General features: G+C 36.2%; 1 protein-coding gene across 6 annotated transcripts in view; it reads left to right on the forward strand.

Annotated features, from left to right (window-relative positions):
- LOC106868307 (class A basic helix-loop-helix protein 15) overlaps positions 1–19,154 on the forward strand; it is a 307,893-nt gene that overhangs the window by 196,033 nt on the left and 92,706 nt on the right. For 3 of the 6 annotated variants that reach the window (XM_052975322.1, XM_052975326.1, XM_052975317.1), the window contains one exon: positions 2,818–2,868. The exons of the other annotated variants lie outside the window; for them this stretch is intronic. In XM_052975322.1, coding sequence (XP_052831282.1) covers positions 2,852–2,868 — 17 coding nt within the window. In that variant the 5' untranslated portion in view covers positions 2,818–2,851. The remainder of the gene's footprint in view (positions 1–2,817; positions 2,869–19,154) is intronic. 6 annotated transcript variants of the gene reach the window in all.

The raw sequence follows: 19,154 nt of genomic DNA on the forward strand, positions 1-19,154 counted from the left end.
TATATATATATATATATATATATATATATATATATATGTATGTAAGTGTATGTGACGGGCCTCTTTCAGTTTCCGCCGACCAAATCTACTAACAAGGCTTTGGTCGGCACGAGTTTATAGTAGAAAACTCTTGCCCAATATTCCACGCAATGGGACAGAACCTGGAATCAAGTGGTTGGGAAGCAAGCTACACCTGCACCTTAGAATTCTGTTTAAATGTTAGTCATTAGGGTGCGGCCAACCTGGAGGGCCGCATTAAAGAATTTCCATCGACCGTATGGACCCCAGTTCTCCATTTTTAAGACTGACACTTATTCTCCCTTCTTTTGTCGAACCGCAATCGGGGATTGTCAACAGCGGTGGTGTCGGGCAAACACAGCCACAAAGAAACATTCATACGTTTGAAACACAATGACAGCTCACCTATATGTGTGTGTGTAAGTATGACGGACTCTTTTCTATTTCCGTCTACCATATCCGTTCACAACTCTTGGTTGGTCCGAAGCTATAATATGAGAAACTTGCCCAAGGTTCCATAAAGTGGGATTGAACTCGGAAGCCTTTGGTTGGGGCGCAAATGTCTTTCCACACAGCCACACCTCCGCCTGTATATATCCATCTTTATTTCTATGTGTGTATGTATGCATGTATCTCTCTCTCTCTCTCAATATATATATATATATATATATATATATATGTGTGTGTGTGTGTGTGTGTGTGTGTGTGTGTGTGTGTGTCTGTATATACATATGTGCGTGTCTGTGAGTGTGTGTATGCAGGCACACATGCTTTCAACTTAGACATACCTTCTTTGTACATACATTGGTTAGAGTGTCGGTATCATTGTTAACCAACAACTTTCCAACTGAGTGTAGTAACATGAAACGGATTGTATTACGCAAGTACACAACTCCTTCCCCCCACCCCAAACCAAAATTCGGACGCACGACCGCGGTACCGACAATATGAGTTCAAGTTGTTTTGAAGCAATTTTTACCTTTCGTTCTTCAGATAATCTGATTTATGTTATGAAGTGTATAATTAATTATGAAAATAATTAGCCCTGCTTAAGTCATCAAATTTCACCACTTCCTCACAGCAAAGAAGTATTTAAAAAGTCTTGTGATTCCGCCTCGTGGTCTCAGCGGACAAAATGGAAAAGGCTTTGCCCCAGAGGATTGCGAGGGAGATGCGTTTGAACATCCTGTCTGACTCTCGGTGCTCGCATTTGCGGATAGCCATCTCCGCCGCGAGGCGATGAGCAGGGATGGGATCCGAGAGCTGGGACTCCACTTACACAGGTTCGACCACAAGCCTGTCAGAGAGCGTTCGACACTTGGACAGTGGCCGATCAGATAAAGTATCGGCTAAATAGGAAAACTGATACGAATCATTAGAAATTCCCCCCCTCACATGTTCATTATACACGATTAAGAAATGGAAGCATAAAAGAACGTTGTTAAATATCGAAAATCACATCGTCTCTGATATCATTCGATGTTATTTTTACTTCTTGAGCGTCCGTGAACTTACTGAAAAGATACTTTATGTGCTTCCAAGATATCGAAAACCGTTTCTTTGTTTTAATATACATATTAGAATAAGTGAAATATAACTGGAGACGAATACTGTATGGAAATTTCATACAATTTGTAGAGTAGATTATGCATGCGAAAATAAACTGCCCAGGGGCATATGGCGTAGTGGTTAAGAGCACGGGCTACAAACCCCAAGATTCCGAGTTCGATTCCAGGCTGTGATCTGAATAATAATAATAATAACATCGAAAAATACATTAGGAATGAGAACCTAGGTTCAAAATTTCGCCAAGATACTTGATGAAGGCTGGAGAATATATCAGCCAAAACGTTGTGTTAACAACAAACAAGATGAGGACAAATATCTGTCAAATGTAAATAATGTACATGATTCCTCATCTTTTGCATATAGAATTATGCTTCCATTGTAGTTTGTGTCTTCTATAACGATTTTACCCCGAATCGTAGTATCCATGCTAAATATTGCATTGTATTATAAAAATTCCATTTCAGAATATTTGTTTTAAACTGTTAAGTCCTGCACCAAACTTAAACTATTTTCTGATTAGAAAAATAAACTAAAAAGCAAAAAAAAAAAAAAAAAAAGGTACCAAAATGAATTTAGGGATATAGGAGCTTAATTACTTGCAATTGCCCACAAAAGTTATAGAATTTTAACAGCCAAAGAGTTGTGTGTCACTTATGTCTACCTCTGCTGTTTCAACAGAGATCAAACCCAGCTGAGGAGACAACGAGCCAAAGGCTTTACGTCCGTTTGCTGTCTTTCAAGTGGAATGGTATGAGCTGCATGAATTATGCTGAAAATTTCAGACAGTCGAAAGCTGAAGCAAATCTTTCTGCCGTTTATAAACTCCATGAAAGAAAATGGCCGTTAGAATACTATTTTTTTTGTTCATAAACTCTAACTCTAATTTGTTGAGGTTGTTTTCATTACTATGTCGCTTCTTTTGTGCGTTTGAAAAATCCTGATTGTTCTCTTTGACGTAATTAAATTCCTTGGACATGAAATATAATCAGTTAATATGTTTGTAGGCATTTTCTCAGTTTATTACATAATACCACATATCCAAACAAAATCAGAACTATGTATATGTAAGTATATATATGTATGTGGGAGTGTGTTTGTTTCTTTGTTTGAGACTGTGTGCGTGTGTGTGTGTGATTTTTATGTCTGTTGGATTTAATGAATAATTATGTGATTAAATATTATCTGAAAATTTATTCTCTGTAATTATCATTTGATTTATATTTCTTCTAGGTAAGTGAACACTTTCTTGTCACTGCTGTTGAGTATGAACAAGTTGCTTCGGTAAGTATTTTAATTATTTGCTTAAGGAATCTCTGATTTTTCTATTCAACTTAATCAATGTACACACAAGTAAAATGAGTTTACATACAATTCTGATTTCACAACTTGGTATAATGTATATTTTGTTAAAGGAATTGTTAGAAAATTCTTGCCTTCATGGATACTGGATGTTCATCTGGTTTGGGAATAGACTCCATGGCCATAGTTTAGCGTGTTTTTCTTTATTTTGGGAGTGGGCGTACTATTTATTTTCTAGATTAATTCCTTGATAGTTGTGCCTACCAATTTACTTGCACGTCCATTATTGATTAGATATTGAAATAAATGTAAATTTGTTCTGCTATAATGCACTGCAACTGATTAGTAAGTGTGCATTTCTGGGTAATAATTTTATAATTAATATCTTATATTTAACTGGATATTCATGGAATGAATGGAAATGCATGCGGCTAATTTTGCTACAGTTGTGTAATGATGGGATGTATTCATACTTTAAGAACATGTTCACATCTAAAGCGTTGTGCTTATATGGATTTATAAACTTCATACTGAAGGCGCGTGGCTTAACGGTTAGGGTATTCGACTCCGGATCGTGAAATTGTGGGTTAAATATCCGGCGACGCATTATGCCCGTCACCGAGAAACTTTGTTACACGTTACTCCAGTTGAATCAGCTGGAAAAAATTCGCAGAACCTTTATTCAAATTGGCCAGCCTTGTCAAATTCTGTGGCACGCTGAAACTCCTTGAGAATTCGGCAAAGGTTATGCGTGTTTGTGGAGTTATGAGCCACTTGCTCGTAAATTTCACAAGCAGTCTGTTCCGTTCACCGGATGAACTGGAACACATGTCATCATAAACGACGCAGTGACAGTGGAACTTCATTAAATTATTTTAATACGGTGTACATTTTTGTTAGAGAATAAATTATATTCATTAGTAAAAATCTCTCATATATATACACATGTCCTCCCATACACACAGGGACACACGCGCACGCATACGCATGCTCCTACTCACATACAGATAGATATTAATTTATTCAACATTTATGAAAAAAAAAGATGGTTTAATTGTCTTTAAGAGAAACTTTATATGGATGAACGCGTGCATTTGCGAAGAAAACAAAGAGAAAACCAAAAACGCTATGTTATGTACATGAAAAATGACATAAGCCAGTATTTAAACAGCACACAAACACACACGCATACAGATGCAAACACTTACGTATAAACACACACATACAGACATACACATGCTCACATACACAATTCGGACAAATCCCAACGCTGGAACATAAGTTTAAAAGAAATGGAAGTAGAGAGACGTGTCACTGAAGAGATTGCAACGATGCGATGAAATAATTATTTGACAAAAAAAAAAAAAAAGAAATGACAACACGGACAATACTGAACCTTTAGACTATCGATTAGCTGTTTGACCAAAGTGTTTAACATACCAGTTAGAAAAACTAGTAAAAAACGGCTGATCGATAAATTTGTTGGCGGAATATCTAACCTATTAACTAACAATAAAAGACCGAACCAGTGCGTGTGTTTATCATTACCGGCATAATGCCTCACCCAAGGTTCAATATATATATACATATATATATATATACACACACACATACACACACACACACAAATATAAGGTTTATTCTTTCCCGTACAGTAGTTTACTTTATATCTTACTGATGCAAAAAGTCGCGATAGTCTATACGAATCCATGGAATATAACGAATAAGATTTTATGGTTGATGGAAATCTATAAAATATTTCCAGATAATTTATATCTTTGATGGTAGTTTTATTCTTAGCGCATGGTATATATGCTGGAGAAGAATATAAAGAGGTGTTTAAAGAGGTTCCCGTTCAGGAATTTGTGAAAGATGTTCGAAACTTTGAAAACAGTTGATAGCATTCGTTAAAGTTTACACTCATCAAAACACCCACATATATCAAGTCTGAGATAAATTTATACGAGACCATATTAAATAATATATAAAGTTATAGTCATTGTAGCAAAATTGAAAAATCTCTACTGTTACAACAAACAAAGAAATAACATTTGCTCTGTTGACAAAATGAGATGGTAAAATATTCAAAATTGAAATAATATCCAAGGTAATTCGAATGTCACTGAAAATCAGCAAAGTAAAATTTAATTTGAGAATGTTTAAAGTATTAGAGTAGCATACACCTTTATATGACTTAGTATGTTATGGATGAAAAGCATTAATACTACCAGAAACTATTCGAGGTCATTTGCCTTGCATTGAATCACATATTTAGTCTCATTTCTTTTTCATTAATTTAGCGAGCATACAGTGGAAGCTGATCAGATAAATACATTCAGAATGTTTGACATCCACGGATGAGAAACAGATGAACATATTGCAACAACATGTAGAAACATACAGATCATGAAACAAATATACAGAAATGTTGTCTCTCTAGACGAGTATTGTGTTGCACATATTTCTGCCGTGATAACAGGCAGTAAAATATGCTGTTATATTACTAGCTCCATAAAGATTATAAGAGATATTTCAACTTATTTCCGATAGAATTTCAGTGACATGAAAAAATATTGAAAACAATACTGGCCAATACTTCGACGAACGACGCAAATAATTAAATTTCACAAACGTAGAAGAATACATTTGTATGTCTCCTATTGTATGTCTCCTACAAAGCAATTGCATATTAGCACATTAGGTTGAACACGCATGCACATACAGAATCACGCATCAAAATGCACAATGATGCCCACGTTAGAAGACGTGACGAGATAGAAAAAATACATGCAAATACACATATTTATGACCCTATATGTGTATATAAATATGTGTTTGCTTGGAAGTATAGCTACTGGCGTACGTATAATATAGGCCATGTGTTCTACCATTTCTTAATAAAAAAATAAAATAATGATTACCAATGACTAGAATTCATAAATAAATAAACTCGTATTGAGAAGAAAATATTTTATACATATTTTCATTCATTTCCCGACTTTCAACAGCAAATTTCTAAACCTACTTCGAAGTATGACGAAAGGATTATCTCCCTTGTAATACCTATCTTAAAACTGTCCCATGTGATTAAAGAATGGTATCACATGTGTCTGAATAATTTTGATTGGATTCACGAGGATCTAGTTTTGAACGTTTTACAGCTGACGATGAATCTTCGTGTGACTACAGGAAGGATTACCTATAGAAAATAGCACCCTCATATGATGGTTACACTTTCAAGAATAATATATTGGAAAATGTTTCTCAAATCATTTTTAGCTGATACTGAAGTTATTATCCACTTAAAGACATTTTTACAAGACAGAATTTCTCTGGAAACGAGTATTACTGCCTAAATACAGTTAATCTCCTTTTTGCAACCAGTACATAAACGCTAATACCAGAGGACACATGCTTTGCTGTTGTTCTTTTCCTGAAACACTCCGATCCACGAAGACAGTCCGCAGCTCGAAATGTAATACGTTTCAAAACAATTCATTTCCCCTAGTGTGGGCTTATCGAAATATCATTGTTTATTGTACATGTAGAGATGCGTTCCGGAAACACTGATTGATGATGGCAATACCATCGAAATCTAGTTACTGTAGTCGCTAAGCAAGCGAATATGCCCCTGACATGAGCTCGTATGTCAGGGACGTTTTCGTTTATACCAATAACAGTGACTTCAGAAAATTCCAATTTCTGACGCCTCAATGAGTCTTTCTCAGCTGCACAATCTATATTTTCCTTCTATAAACACCGGATAAAATATTTGTAGAATTTTGGTGGAGTCTTCATCAAAGGAATGATTTTTATGCATATGTATTTTACTGTACGAAGGCAGAAACTCTAGAAAGCCTACACCACTCAAGAAATATATATGTGTGGGTGTGTTTGTGTGTGACAGAGAGAGAGAGAGAGAGAGAGAGAGAGAGAGAGAAAGAGAGAGAGACAGATAGATAGAGAGAGCGATCGAGGGTGTGTGCGTGTGTTTGCAAGTGTGTGTACGTGTGTATATGCGGTATGCAAATGTGTCTGAATAATGATATTCTCGCTTGAGAAAAATAGGGATGATCCTATTTACATTTCTTGTTGATATTGCGATCCTCCGCTTTGTACTTTCCATGACTTGTGGAATAAAGACTCTTAGATCGAGAAAATGTGAAGGTTTTAGTCAAGAAAAGTTAATCTCCATAAAAACTGTCTCATATAGTTCCCACCTAACGCATGGCAGCTCCAAAAAATCGGACGTGAAAAGAAAATGAACGGACTCCATTACGTCAGTGTTTTTCTTTTGGATATCTATGCATTTAAATTGTACGACCTTGTGTCATTGTTGCATATTTTGCTGTTTTTAGTTTTTATGTTTATTTGATTTTATCGTACATCGTGGTTGTTTTTGTCATATGATTAATCTGATGGTCCTTTGGCTATTCTTCCACCTTTGTGGGTCTTATAAATTGACTGTTTATGTACATTTTCATCCGTTAGAGTAGAGTCTGCAATGATATACTCACCACTTTCGTTTCCTCGCGAAGGCAAAGAAATCAAAAGATGCATTCGGGTGCAATTTACTTCTTCCTGGTTCAAATTTTCTTCATGATTTTATTTTCTTCATACAGTATTTTGGTTATTTCACTTTCGGTTCTATGAGAACTACAAGCAATTCCGTACCAGTTTTTGTAGCCCTGCTCCTACATGTTTAAGAAAGTGTAATCTTACTCTATGACATTAATCAACATATATTCAGTACTGCTGATGTTAGAAACAAATTCACCTCACTTGTGGCCAAATCATATGTATTGTCTGAGGGCAAGTTTCTGCACAATCGTTTCTGTGTTTATTCCACCTGTGCATATCGTTTGTTAAGATGTATTTTGAAGTATGTAACACTCAAACACGAACAATCATATAACTTCGTGATGCATAGATTTCGAGAAAATTATGAACTTTCATTTATCAACGCATAAATAGTCTAGCTTATCCGCACTGATAGTCTAGCTTATCTTTTCTTTTACTTTAACCTAAAGAAGGAATGGTATTTTTAACGTGCAATATATTTGGCACAAGGGCTTTGTTTCAATCCGAATAATGATTTTAGAATTAAGATCTTGATAAGATATTATTCCAAGATGACTATTAATCTGTGTTGTCATTAGTGCCATTAATAAGACCGTCATCCAATATTTTTTACAAGCCGCTCGTAGTCACATGCCTCCCCATATTGCTTTCCGAAAATCATAATCCGTCATTGATCCTCAGCCTTGGTTCTGACCTAACCAGGACTCGTATATTTGTTCGCACGATATGCTCAATCAGTATATAATGAGCAGCGCTGACTGACGTCTCTTCTCAGCACAAGGCCTTCCTTTTTTATACTTTTCATGAACAACTGCCTCAGCCAGAATAGTGTAACTACTCTTTGAAATTTGTCTTCGTTTAAATGTTGGACGGCCTCTTTCCTTTTAAATTGTAAAGAATATCCATGACATCAACCGCCAGGTCTAATATTTCTATTCAACCAGCGTATTCGGCATCTGGGTGTCCTTCCAGCTTAATTACCTCACCATTTTGTACTTGATTTTCTACGATCTTCTGTTGGTACAAATTTACTCATACTCCTGGCGCTTTTCTCTAAATGTTGCTGTTTCGGCTAAAGAAATTTGCTTCTCTTTTAGAAGTCTCTTTGCCTTAGCATGATTGTTAGCAGGATTAGTAAATTTGATGAGACGCCATTGAGGTCGGCGTTGGAGTTGTGGTCGTAACTCTTACTACCGTTCTGCCGATGATGTTGAAGTTGTTAACGTTGTCAACAGTATTGACAATAGTCAATTGACAATAGCCAAATTGACAATAGTCAAATTGACAATAGTCAAATTGACAATGAGTGACTGCCAAGGTAAACTGCTTTTCTTTCCGTTGTTTCAATAAAACGAAATACAGTGATAGGATTGATTTTATGGAGCAGAACTCTTCCCAAATTTTAGCCCTAATTTCAATGCAAGAAAGAAATCGCATTATTCTTAGAGTGTTGTGTTCTGAGTTCTTCGAGTGGAAAATAGAACGCTGCGGGTTCTTTGATTCGATTTTGTACTGAGTTCAAATTCCATAGAGATCAACTTAGCATCTTATCACATCAGTTCGATAAAACAAAGTACTACAGAAATAGTGATCTCGATGGAATCAGTCTTCCTCCCTTCTAAAAAAATTCCTGGAGTTGCTGACTGCTGTTGGAGGACAAACACAGACAAAGACATACGTGCACGCACAACACACATACACACTCACACGTTTCTTTCATTTTCCCTGCATCACATCCATTCACAAGGCTTTGGTAGGTCCGAGATTATAGTGGAAGACAAGTGTCCAAGAAGCCACTTTCAAGGTCTGAATCTACAACCATGTGGTTAGAAAGCAAACATCCTACCATACAGTCAGGCCCACGCCTAAATGTATGTGTTTTTGTGTTTTGTCTGGTGATGATGGTGGTGGTGGTGGTGGCGGCGGCGGCGTGTTATAAAAACAAGACTAAATCGCATATTAATTATTGTTATGTACAGTACAATACTGATTTAACTTTATATAGTAATTTATAGTAAAACTTGTAAAGAAATTATGTGCTTAATATCCCAGTAGGATTCATCGATTTTTGTCAATCATTAATTCCTAGTTTTATATTATTGACGTCTTCTGTTTTATTGATGCCTATGATCTCTCGATCATATTTAGTTAAGCACAAGGAATTCCACGGAGAGTTTAAAACGAACATGATAATTATTTAATAGGCAAAACGCAAACAAATGGTTTAAAAAGGCTTAAATGTAGGCAATCACATTTCGAGTAGTAGCTTCACTGTGTATCCGAAACTAACCAAAATGACCATACATTTATATCAAGGCATATTATTCTTATAGCGTGTCATAAAATTCGATAAAAAAGTGTTCAAAAAATCTACCGTTCGGATTGGAAAATCCAACGCTTCGAACAAGAAACGATATTCTTAGCACGTGGAGTGCTAGGTTTACTTTCCGGTAAAATGGAAGATATTTTAACATTACCAGGCGACTCTCTCGTAGAGAAAGGATTGATGAGGAAACAAAAAAAGATGGAGAGAAATACACGATTCTGAATGAACTGTCAACGTCTTCTAAATTAACCCGAAGAGGAAGAAATTTGTTTGAGGCGTGGGTGGCAAGGGAGACAACCTTTGCCAGGGATGTGTGTGTGTATACTCAAGCACGAATGTGTATGGAGCGAATATATGCCTGTATATATATATAAGATAAACAAGGGGGGAAAAAACTACAGAAGGCCTTCTGTAGTTTTTTCACTCTTGTTTATCTTTTATACATCCAGCCACGTGATTTCACATACCAACTTTCTCATCTATATATATATATATGCCTACTAAACGTGGCGGTCGCATTGATGACAGTGCTATTGTTGTTTTTACCTCCAGGAAAACATCTCCAGCTGGCCAACGACACACAATCTATGTCCGATTAGTATTTGCAAGGGAAGTAATAGCTCCTATCTCTAGCCCTACGTGATACACATAGACCCGAGCTGTGTGTGTCTGTCTGGTGCTCTCTTATATATATATATATATATATATATATAGCGTCTCCTAAAAGCTTAGTCACATTTAGTGTGTGTGTGTGTGTGTGTGTGTGTGTGGGCGCGCTTGGGAATGGATGACGGTTAGAAGATCGAAACTGCGAGATTAGCTGTTCACTTTGCCGGCATAACAGGCCCATTGAATTAGCATATAAGCGCGGGATGCTCAACCGGCTCACGCAGCTTCAGTCAAACGTTATGTAGGAATCAGTGTGACACCGAGTCACAAAGATGCGCCGTTGAAATCCTGATATGAGTCAAGCTTCAGTAAAGTTTCCGAGTACTCATTTTACCTCATAAGTCGCGCTCGACTTAAAGATGAGGAAACTGGCATTGTTCAAGAGGCCATGAAACAGAATGTTTTCGAGATATCGTGAATGCGTTTAGAAGTGAACTTACTAAATTTTTCTCCATGTTGCACCTGCCTGTCTGTCTGTTTGTGAAAATATTGGTGTATATATATATATATCTATATATATCTATATCTATCTATCTATCTATCTATATCTATATCTATATCTATATATCTATCTATATCTATCTATATCTATATCTATTTATATCTATCTATATCTATATCTCTATATATATCTATATCTATATCTCTATATATATCTATATCTATCTATCTATCTATATCTATCTATATATCTATATCTATCTATATATCTATATCTATCTATATATCTATATCTATCTATATCTATATATATATATATCTTCTTTCCTTTACTTATTTCAGTCATTAGACTACGGCCATGTTTTAAGCATGGTAATCGTTTAATCACCTTGTTTAACCGAACCTCTATATTAAACACACTAATGCATGTTATTCAGCAATGCTGGTGAACAAACACGCACGCACACGCACGCCAACACTCACACACACAATATATATACTACGGACTTCCTTCAATTTCCGTCTACCAAATCCACGCACAAGGCTTAATAGAAGCTATAATAGAAGACACCCTAGGTATCACACAATAGGACTGAATCCAAGACCGTGCGGTTGGCAAGCAAACGTCTTACCACAGTGCTACGTCTACGCCCTAAACATAAAGACAACGTTGATGTCAGGGTTACGCATCCCTTCGCCTCAGGCATGCTCTAACTATAGATGAACACATTTAGCACTTGCATAAAAAAGAATTTGCTTTCTAGCTTTACGACCGAGCAATTCTAAGTAGTTTACAAGACTGTTGTGATATATAATTAATGATCGTTTTCTCGACCTGCTGTCCTCAGGTGAACTCTTGACATCCGTGGCATTTTGCCGCATGCTTTCGATGTCAGCAGTAAAAGCATGACAATGGAATAATGGAAATCATCACATCATCTATTGAGTAAATGCTGTCGTAGGCTAGAAACAGAACAGATGCCGTCTCTGAAGATATATGCTGGTTTGAAATTTTGGCACAATGCCAGCAATTCCGGAGAAATATAAATTGATTACATCGACCCCAGAGCACAACTGGTACTTCTTTTATCGGCCCTGAAAGGAGGTAAGGCGAAGTCGATCTCGGAGGAGTTTGAACTGAGAATGTAAAGACAAACGAAATGCTGCTAAGCATCTTGTTCGTCGAGCTAACCGTTGTGCCAGTTTGCCTCCTTGCCTGAAAATATATTTCGCCATCCTAAATAACTGATATGTTGGATCCTCAAAATATCAAATAAAAGCAGTCCTGTTTATACGCATACACACCCAACAACAACAACCCACATATCAAAAAGAAAGAAAGAAAAATAGAAAGAAAATTTAAAAGAAAAAATGGATTTTCACAGCTAGAAAACCAGTGCAGATTTCAGTTAGTTAAGATCTAGCAGCAGCAGCAACAGTAACAACAACGAACATTTGTGAATGGTATGTAACCATTGTTCAATGATCTGCTTGAAGCGTGGATGTGATTGAGAATGCGGATCTTCACAGATAACTAAGTATAAGTAGATGCAGTCAATATGTTCTTGTACTCCCAATTACTCCTGGAGATGTATGGCATCAGGTAGCTTAGTATTATATCTAAACATAACGAATAACAGGAAATGTTCACAGTCACTAGATTTTTTAATCAATCTTTCGTGAAGAGTACAAATACTTTTATTTTTGCGTGGATAAGGCAACGGGAAGAATGATAGTGTTCTAGAAATCGAAATTGAAAAAAATAATATGAAAAAAAAAGGTAAATAAAACAATGAAGGAAATTGTAATCAAGCCGGAAACACATTAATTGATTATGAATTAATCTCTACAGATGGATGCAAAGATTAGAAAAGAAATAATTTATTGGAAATTGTAAATAAAATCATATAAACACACTTCTTATTAGAATCGATTTTTCCTTGAGGAAGAAGAAATCATTAGACATCAATATCAAAATAACAGCGTTGGATGTAGTAGCCGTGGTAGTTTGTAGCAAAGTGACTCTTATGTTATTCGTATATACAGAATAATTTTTCTTCCTGTCACTGGAAATAATAATTATGATTTCTAATGTTTGTTACGGCAACGGAGAAACATGTGTAGTTAACAGGCGTTCATGATTTCATCGATGGATGAAATAAAGAAACGAAGTAAAGCGTGGTTTTAGAACAGATAGGATGAACCTAAGACATACTACAATTAATTATAATAAACGGAATTTAAACAACATTCACGGACACACTGTTTTAATGAGGGATTAAATTGGACTATAGCGAGGTCAGAATTTGAATGCTACCAATTTCAATGACCTCGGAGCGGCTAAAGCTAAATTTGATCTGCAAAGAGTATAAGCATACATCTCAAACATATTTACTAAAATACATAATATTTTGTATGGAATTTTAACGAATCTGCTTCTTGTTGGCGTCATTCTTCTTATTTCAGGATCACTGAAATAAAGTACGAAGTACTGACTGACACCCACACTCTACAACAACTGCAAAAATCGGCTTTAATTGGACCTATAAGCAAACTGCGTAAAGTAGTGTCTGTCTGAGGTCCTTCTTGTTGTGACTTGACAGACAAGACAACCTCCAGTACTCACAATATCTTCAATCTACAACATCACAAAACTTTGGTGATAACCTCCGATCTGTTGGTATAGTTTTGACTGTTTAGATGTATCCCATAATCGTATAGGATGGTAACATTCTCTCCCTCAGTGACTGGCTCTGGGTGGTATAGTTTTTCGGGTGCAGGATATCATAGTGACGGCATACGCGCGTCCCTACCTTCCAGCTTTCCTGGTTGGCTTTTGTTTTACACTTTTTGCTGGATTCGTGGGTAGCGTGTCTTCCTTATCATCATCATGATCATGTCGGTTAAGCTCTCCTTTCTGTTTATATGCTTCTTTTGAGATTTATTTGTAGGTTTTTATTCTGTTCATGTCGCTTTACTAGTTCTATCATCCAGTGGGTGTTACTCTGGATGTGCACTTCGAGTTATATTGTGGTGGTTTTATAGGACGTTACAAGTTGGATTAGGCCCCAACCACCTTCCTGGAGAAAAAGGTTATGAGCTGATGGATTTTTGGAACTACGGTTTCATTATTCTTTGGGAGTAGGTAAGTAATGTGACTTGCTAATCAGTCAGGTATTTTTTAGTATCTCTCATAATTTGATTAAATACCTGAAGTAACTTCTCGCGGGTGCACGGTAGAGATTTACGCCAGACATTTGACACCTTGTCTTTACCAGATGATTTTTATGAGCCTTCTTGAGCGTCTTTTCTAGGTTTCCTATTGTGATGTCTTCCGATGCTCGTTCTGGTAAATTTTGGTAGAATTATTCTCTCGTCTATTTCAATCTACATTTTGATTGTTTATCTCATCTCTCCAAACCTTTTTCTGAAAGATTTGAACTTCTTCCATGAGACATGGGAAGTGGTGCCTTCAATGGTTATTGTCTCATTCTCTATTTCTCTGTAAAATGTTCTGACATTTGATTTGAACAACTTGCTGTGCTTCTAAAAATTGCTTGTTTCTTTTCTCAAGTCTTCGAATTCTTTGAGCTTTAGCGTAGACTTTTTACTTCTGCATTTCTTTTGTTGGTAACATTTCTTCCCTGGATGAAAATCCATATTTTCTATTCATCTTTCTTCCTATTCTGGATCTTATAGCGATTCCGCACTTCATTTAATATTGATAGTTACCTCTCATTAATTCAATCCCTTTTTCAATTTTACTTTTCCAAATGAGATTTCTCAGGTTTGGTTTTCTTTGTTTTTTTCCGCAGGCAAACAACTGCTTTCAATTGCATGAGTAAATGCGTAATTAATTTTACTTAACTCAGTAAGGTCAGGTTTTAATTCTTGTACGATATCGTTTGTTACATAGATGCCAATTTCAATTTGCATTTTTATTTAGGTTTGTATTTCAGAGTTTATGAAGTGGTTCTCTATCATTCATACCTGTACGTCTTACAACTTCAAACTCCTTCAGAATTTTCTCCTTATATCTCTCATTGATTCCCTGTGATCTTTAGCAAATGTATGGTCTTCAAACACTGTTTCTTACCCACTTTCCTGTCTATTGTCTATCTTTATTACGTTAATTAGAATTCCTTATTTCTTCAGGCCTTTGCTTGATTTTGTCAGATGACAGTGTTTCAATGAAGACTCGAAGCGGGCTACTCTATTCACCTGATCTTTCTTCCTCTTTTATTTTCCACTGTGTTTGATCGCCATTATTTCAGCATCTGTGAGTGTTATTTCGGACGATATCCTTCCTAACATTTCCTCACTTGTTCTTTATCCAGATATAGTCTGCTGCCTTGATTTCATGTTCTTTATATTTTGTAATAGTTTGTCGTGTTTCTCTCGAGATGATTTACCTAATGTATAATAATAACAAGCGTATATTACTTCTTAATACTCTTTGCGAGTCCTCTCGATACATTTATATTTTTCGTTTCGTGATGGTTGTGATGGTGAACATGGAGGGCTCAATTTGAGGCAGTTCCTGTTCAAGTGACTATCCACGTTTGTATTCGAAGAAGAATTTGTGTCACTGGATGGTTTTTCGAGCTCAGGCTTGCTCTCTCCTGAAGGACCCTCACTCATAGGCAAAGCGATTTGGCCTGCTCTTAGCTTTGTTTCATAAAACAGGTTTTTCTTACATTATTATTATTATTATCATCATCACTGTTATTATTACCGTCTTTGTTATTGTCGTTACTAATGCTATCATTATTCTTCTACAGTAGCTGTGTCCACCACTGATTACCAATGTTTTTGTTCTTGTAGTTATGTTCTGTGGTAACAGTGTAGTTGTTATCATTTTCATTATTGTTGATGGCGATTGGCAAAGTTAAGCTTTCTGGCTTCCCTCCTATCACTGTGTAGCAGTATTAAATGTTGCTAGCTACACTTCATGCCTTGTGTTTCAGGTTGACGTAAATACATTCGAATCGAGGGGATAGTAGGAGGAAGCGACACAATCTGGCGCGGACATACAGGTATCACTACTCTATAAATATATTCAACAAATGCTGACAGGCAACCAACAAAGAAGTAGTTGTACCCATGTGGTCAGCAAAGGTCAAAATATGTTTACTACCACTATGATTAGTGAGGGATGGAATACTTCGAAGAGAACTAATATACTCTGTTCTGCTTCAATATACGGGACTTTTTTCTATGCGGGACTATTTATGACACACACTGAATTAAATTCATTGGGGTGGGAGGTTTTAAACTCACTGGCCGATAAATTTCTTAGTGTCTATTTCTATATGGTCAAAATTAACGTGAGTTATTTAGACATTAGCAAATTTATTAGAATATTTAGCTGAAGATCGGAATGGGGGAATTCATACCCTTAACCGTGAAACGTCGTACCCAATTAACTAAAGGCAGGTTTGTTTTTACTCTTCTCTTCTGTTTTTTGTTCTGTGTGTGCCATAGATATCGCTATCCATTAGAGAAAAAATTTGTAGTTTGGAATCAGTAGTCCTTTGACTGCTATTTCTGAATTCTCAGTATGTTGGAGAAGCAGGCTACTGCTGATCCCTGTATATTTATGATTATATATATATATATATATATATACATACATACACCGTTGACTTTTTAGTGGGGAAATATTAAATGACTTTTTGTAATTGTGGAGTACTCTAATTAATATGTTTATCTTCTGCGTTCGTTGACAGTTGTGGACTGTTTTCTGAGTTTGTAATTTTAGAGGATGTTTGCGTGTTGGAAAAGCTAGAAGGAAGTATGAAAATATGTAATCACAGAGAGGCGCTTATTTTGAAGTTGCTCAAATGAAATAGCTGGGTGCGTTTGTGTGTTCTTCCGCTAAAAGAGAAAAAAAAATCAAACACTCACAGAAAATTGTAGCTATTGATGGAGTACATTTTTATTGAACTTTCTATCACAGGACAGTGCATTATATATATATATATATATATATATACACACACAGATAAGTAGATGGTAGACAGAATCTCGTAATCACGACTTATCGTATTCTGCTTACATACAGTAATTTGACATCAATGCCACAGGTTTGCTTGGAAGATGTAATGAATATGTACATTGTAAAAGACATTGAAACACGTGTACACACACACGCCTACCATTGTTACAGTGATAGGTCTATTAGTTCGCTGAATGAATGAGGGCGGTTACAATAAATGTGCTTATAAGTAAAATAATGCAAAGTTATTGATATTTGTGAAGTGTACCGTTGTGTTTTAGGCAAATATATGGCATTAATTAATAGTTGATTATATCTAATATGTAGTGTTGTAAGGTTAATTATTGAAGTGCCATTAATCAGAATTCTGAAGCATACCGCTTCATTCACACACACACACACACACACACACACACACACACACGCATATATATATATATATATGTATATATATATATATATATATGTATGTATATGTATGTGTATGTGTGTATGTGTGTGTGTATAATGTATGTGTGTATTTATGACTGTATGTATGTAGGCAAGCTGTCGTGTAATACATAAGTGCAAATGGAATTGATAGAGGGAAGCATCGGATAATTTAAGGGAAATATTTCATGAGGTGTGGTAGCGGGGTGCACTTAGATAATGAGTGTATTATAAATGCGTTTATAATTTGCATTTATATGAATATTTGATGCATTCAAGTTCGTTATCTGCACATTTACGTGTAGATTCTATATGATGCGAATTATTTAAAAAAAAATGTGAAAATATCAAATTTGGCATTTAAATGATTAATGTAAAATATAAGCTGGATACTTGTGAATTCAAAGTTTAATTAAATGTGAGTTGGAAATATGTAATATACGTGTTAGATTAAAAGGGAAATATAGGTAATATAAAGAAAAGTAACATATAAAATGTGATTAGACAAGATTATCTCTTTCAGTAAATAAATTCATCAAGAGTTATTCAGATTTGAAAGAAGATTGGTAGACTTTACATCATCAATCTTTTACCGGTTTCATTCATTAGAGAGCGGCCATACTGGAGTATTGCCTTTGTTAATCTTAGACGAACGAATTGACGCCAGGACCTATTAAAAAAAAAATCTTGGGACACATTCTTTTCTACTATAGGCTTAAGGCCCAAAATTTTTGGAAAAGGGGCCAGTTGATTAGATCCACCCCCAGTACGCAGTCGCGTACTAGGGTCGATCTAATCGACTGGCCGCCTCCCTCCAAAATTTCAGGCCTTAAGCCTATAGTAGAAATGATTATTAAAGGTGGCGAACTGGCAGAATCGTTAACACGATGGATGAAATGCTTTGCGGTATTTCATCTGTCTTTACGTTCTGAGTTCAAATTCTCCCGAGATCGACTTTGCCTTTCATCCTTTCGGGGTCGTTAGATTAAGTACTAGTTGCGTCCTGGGGTCGATCTAATCGACTGGCCCCCCCTCCCCCTAAATGTCGGGCCTTATGCCTAGAGTAGAAAATAATGTATAAAGGAGAGAAAACCTTCGTCAATTCTCTCTGATTGAGTTTTACTGTTCTGAATAGACTGTTCTGTACCCTACATATTCCGATGTGTATGTGTGTTTAAGAGCGTGCAGATGTGTGTGTATGTGTGTGGAACATGCGGAGCTTGTGGTTAGGATATTCAGCTCACAATCGTAAGGTTGTGAGTTCGATTATGGTGGAGCGTTTTGTCCTTGAGCTAGAAAGCCTATATCATGTTGCTCTAGTTCACTCCGCTGAGCCGTCCCAGTAATTCAAAGGGGGTTAGCCTTGTCATATTCTGTCACATTGAATCTCCCTGACAACAGCCGTGTCTTCTTTATATATTGATGTGAACAGACTTTCTAAGGGATTGTGATCCACACTTAACTTCTTGTGGATATAACTGATATCGCTACAGAGAAATCAGCAAAGTGACGAAAATACATTTTTATGGTGAGTTTAGGACGGCCACTACAAGATTGATTTCTGCCCTGAGTACTCTATCTCAAAGTTCTATAAGTAACAAATAATCTTTTCTACTCTAGGCACAAGTCCAGAAATTTTTTGGGAGGGGGCCAGTCGATTAGAACTACCCCAATACGCAACTGGTACTTAATTTATCAACCTCGAAAGGATGAAAGGCAAAGTTGACCTTGGTGGAATTTGAACTCAGAACCTAAGGAGAGACGAAATACTGCTAAGTATTTCGCCCGACGTGCTAACGTTTCTTATTTCTTTATTGCCCACAA

The sequence above is a fragment of the Octopus bimaculoides genome, chromosome 2 (genome assembly GCF_001194135.2).
Source record: "Octopus bimaculoides isolate UCB-OBI-ISO-001 chromosome 2, ASM119413v2, whole genome shotgun sequence".
NCBI lineage: Eukaryota > Metazoa > Mollusca > Cephalopoda > Octopoda > Octopodidae > Octopus > Octopus bimaculoides.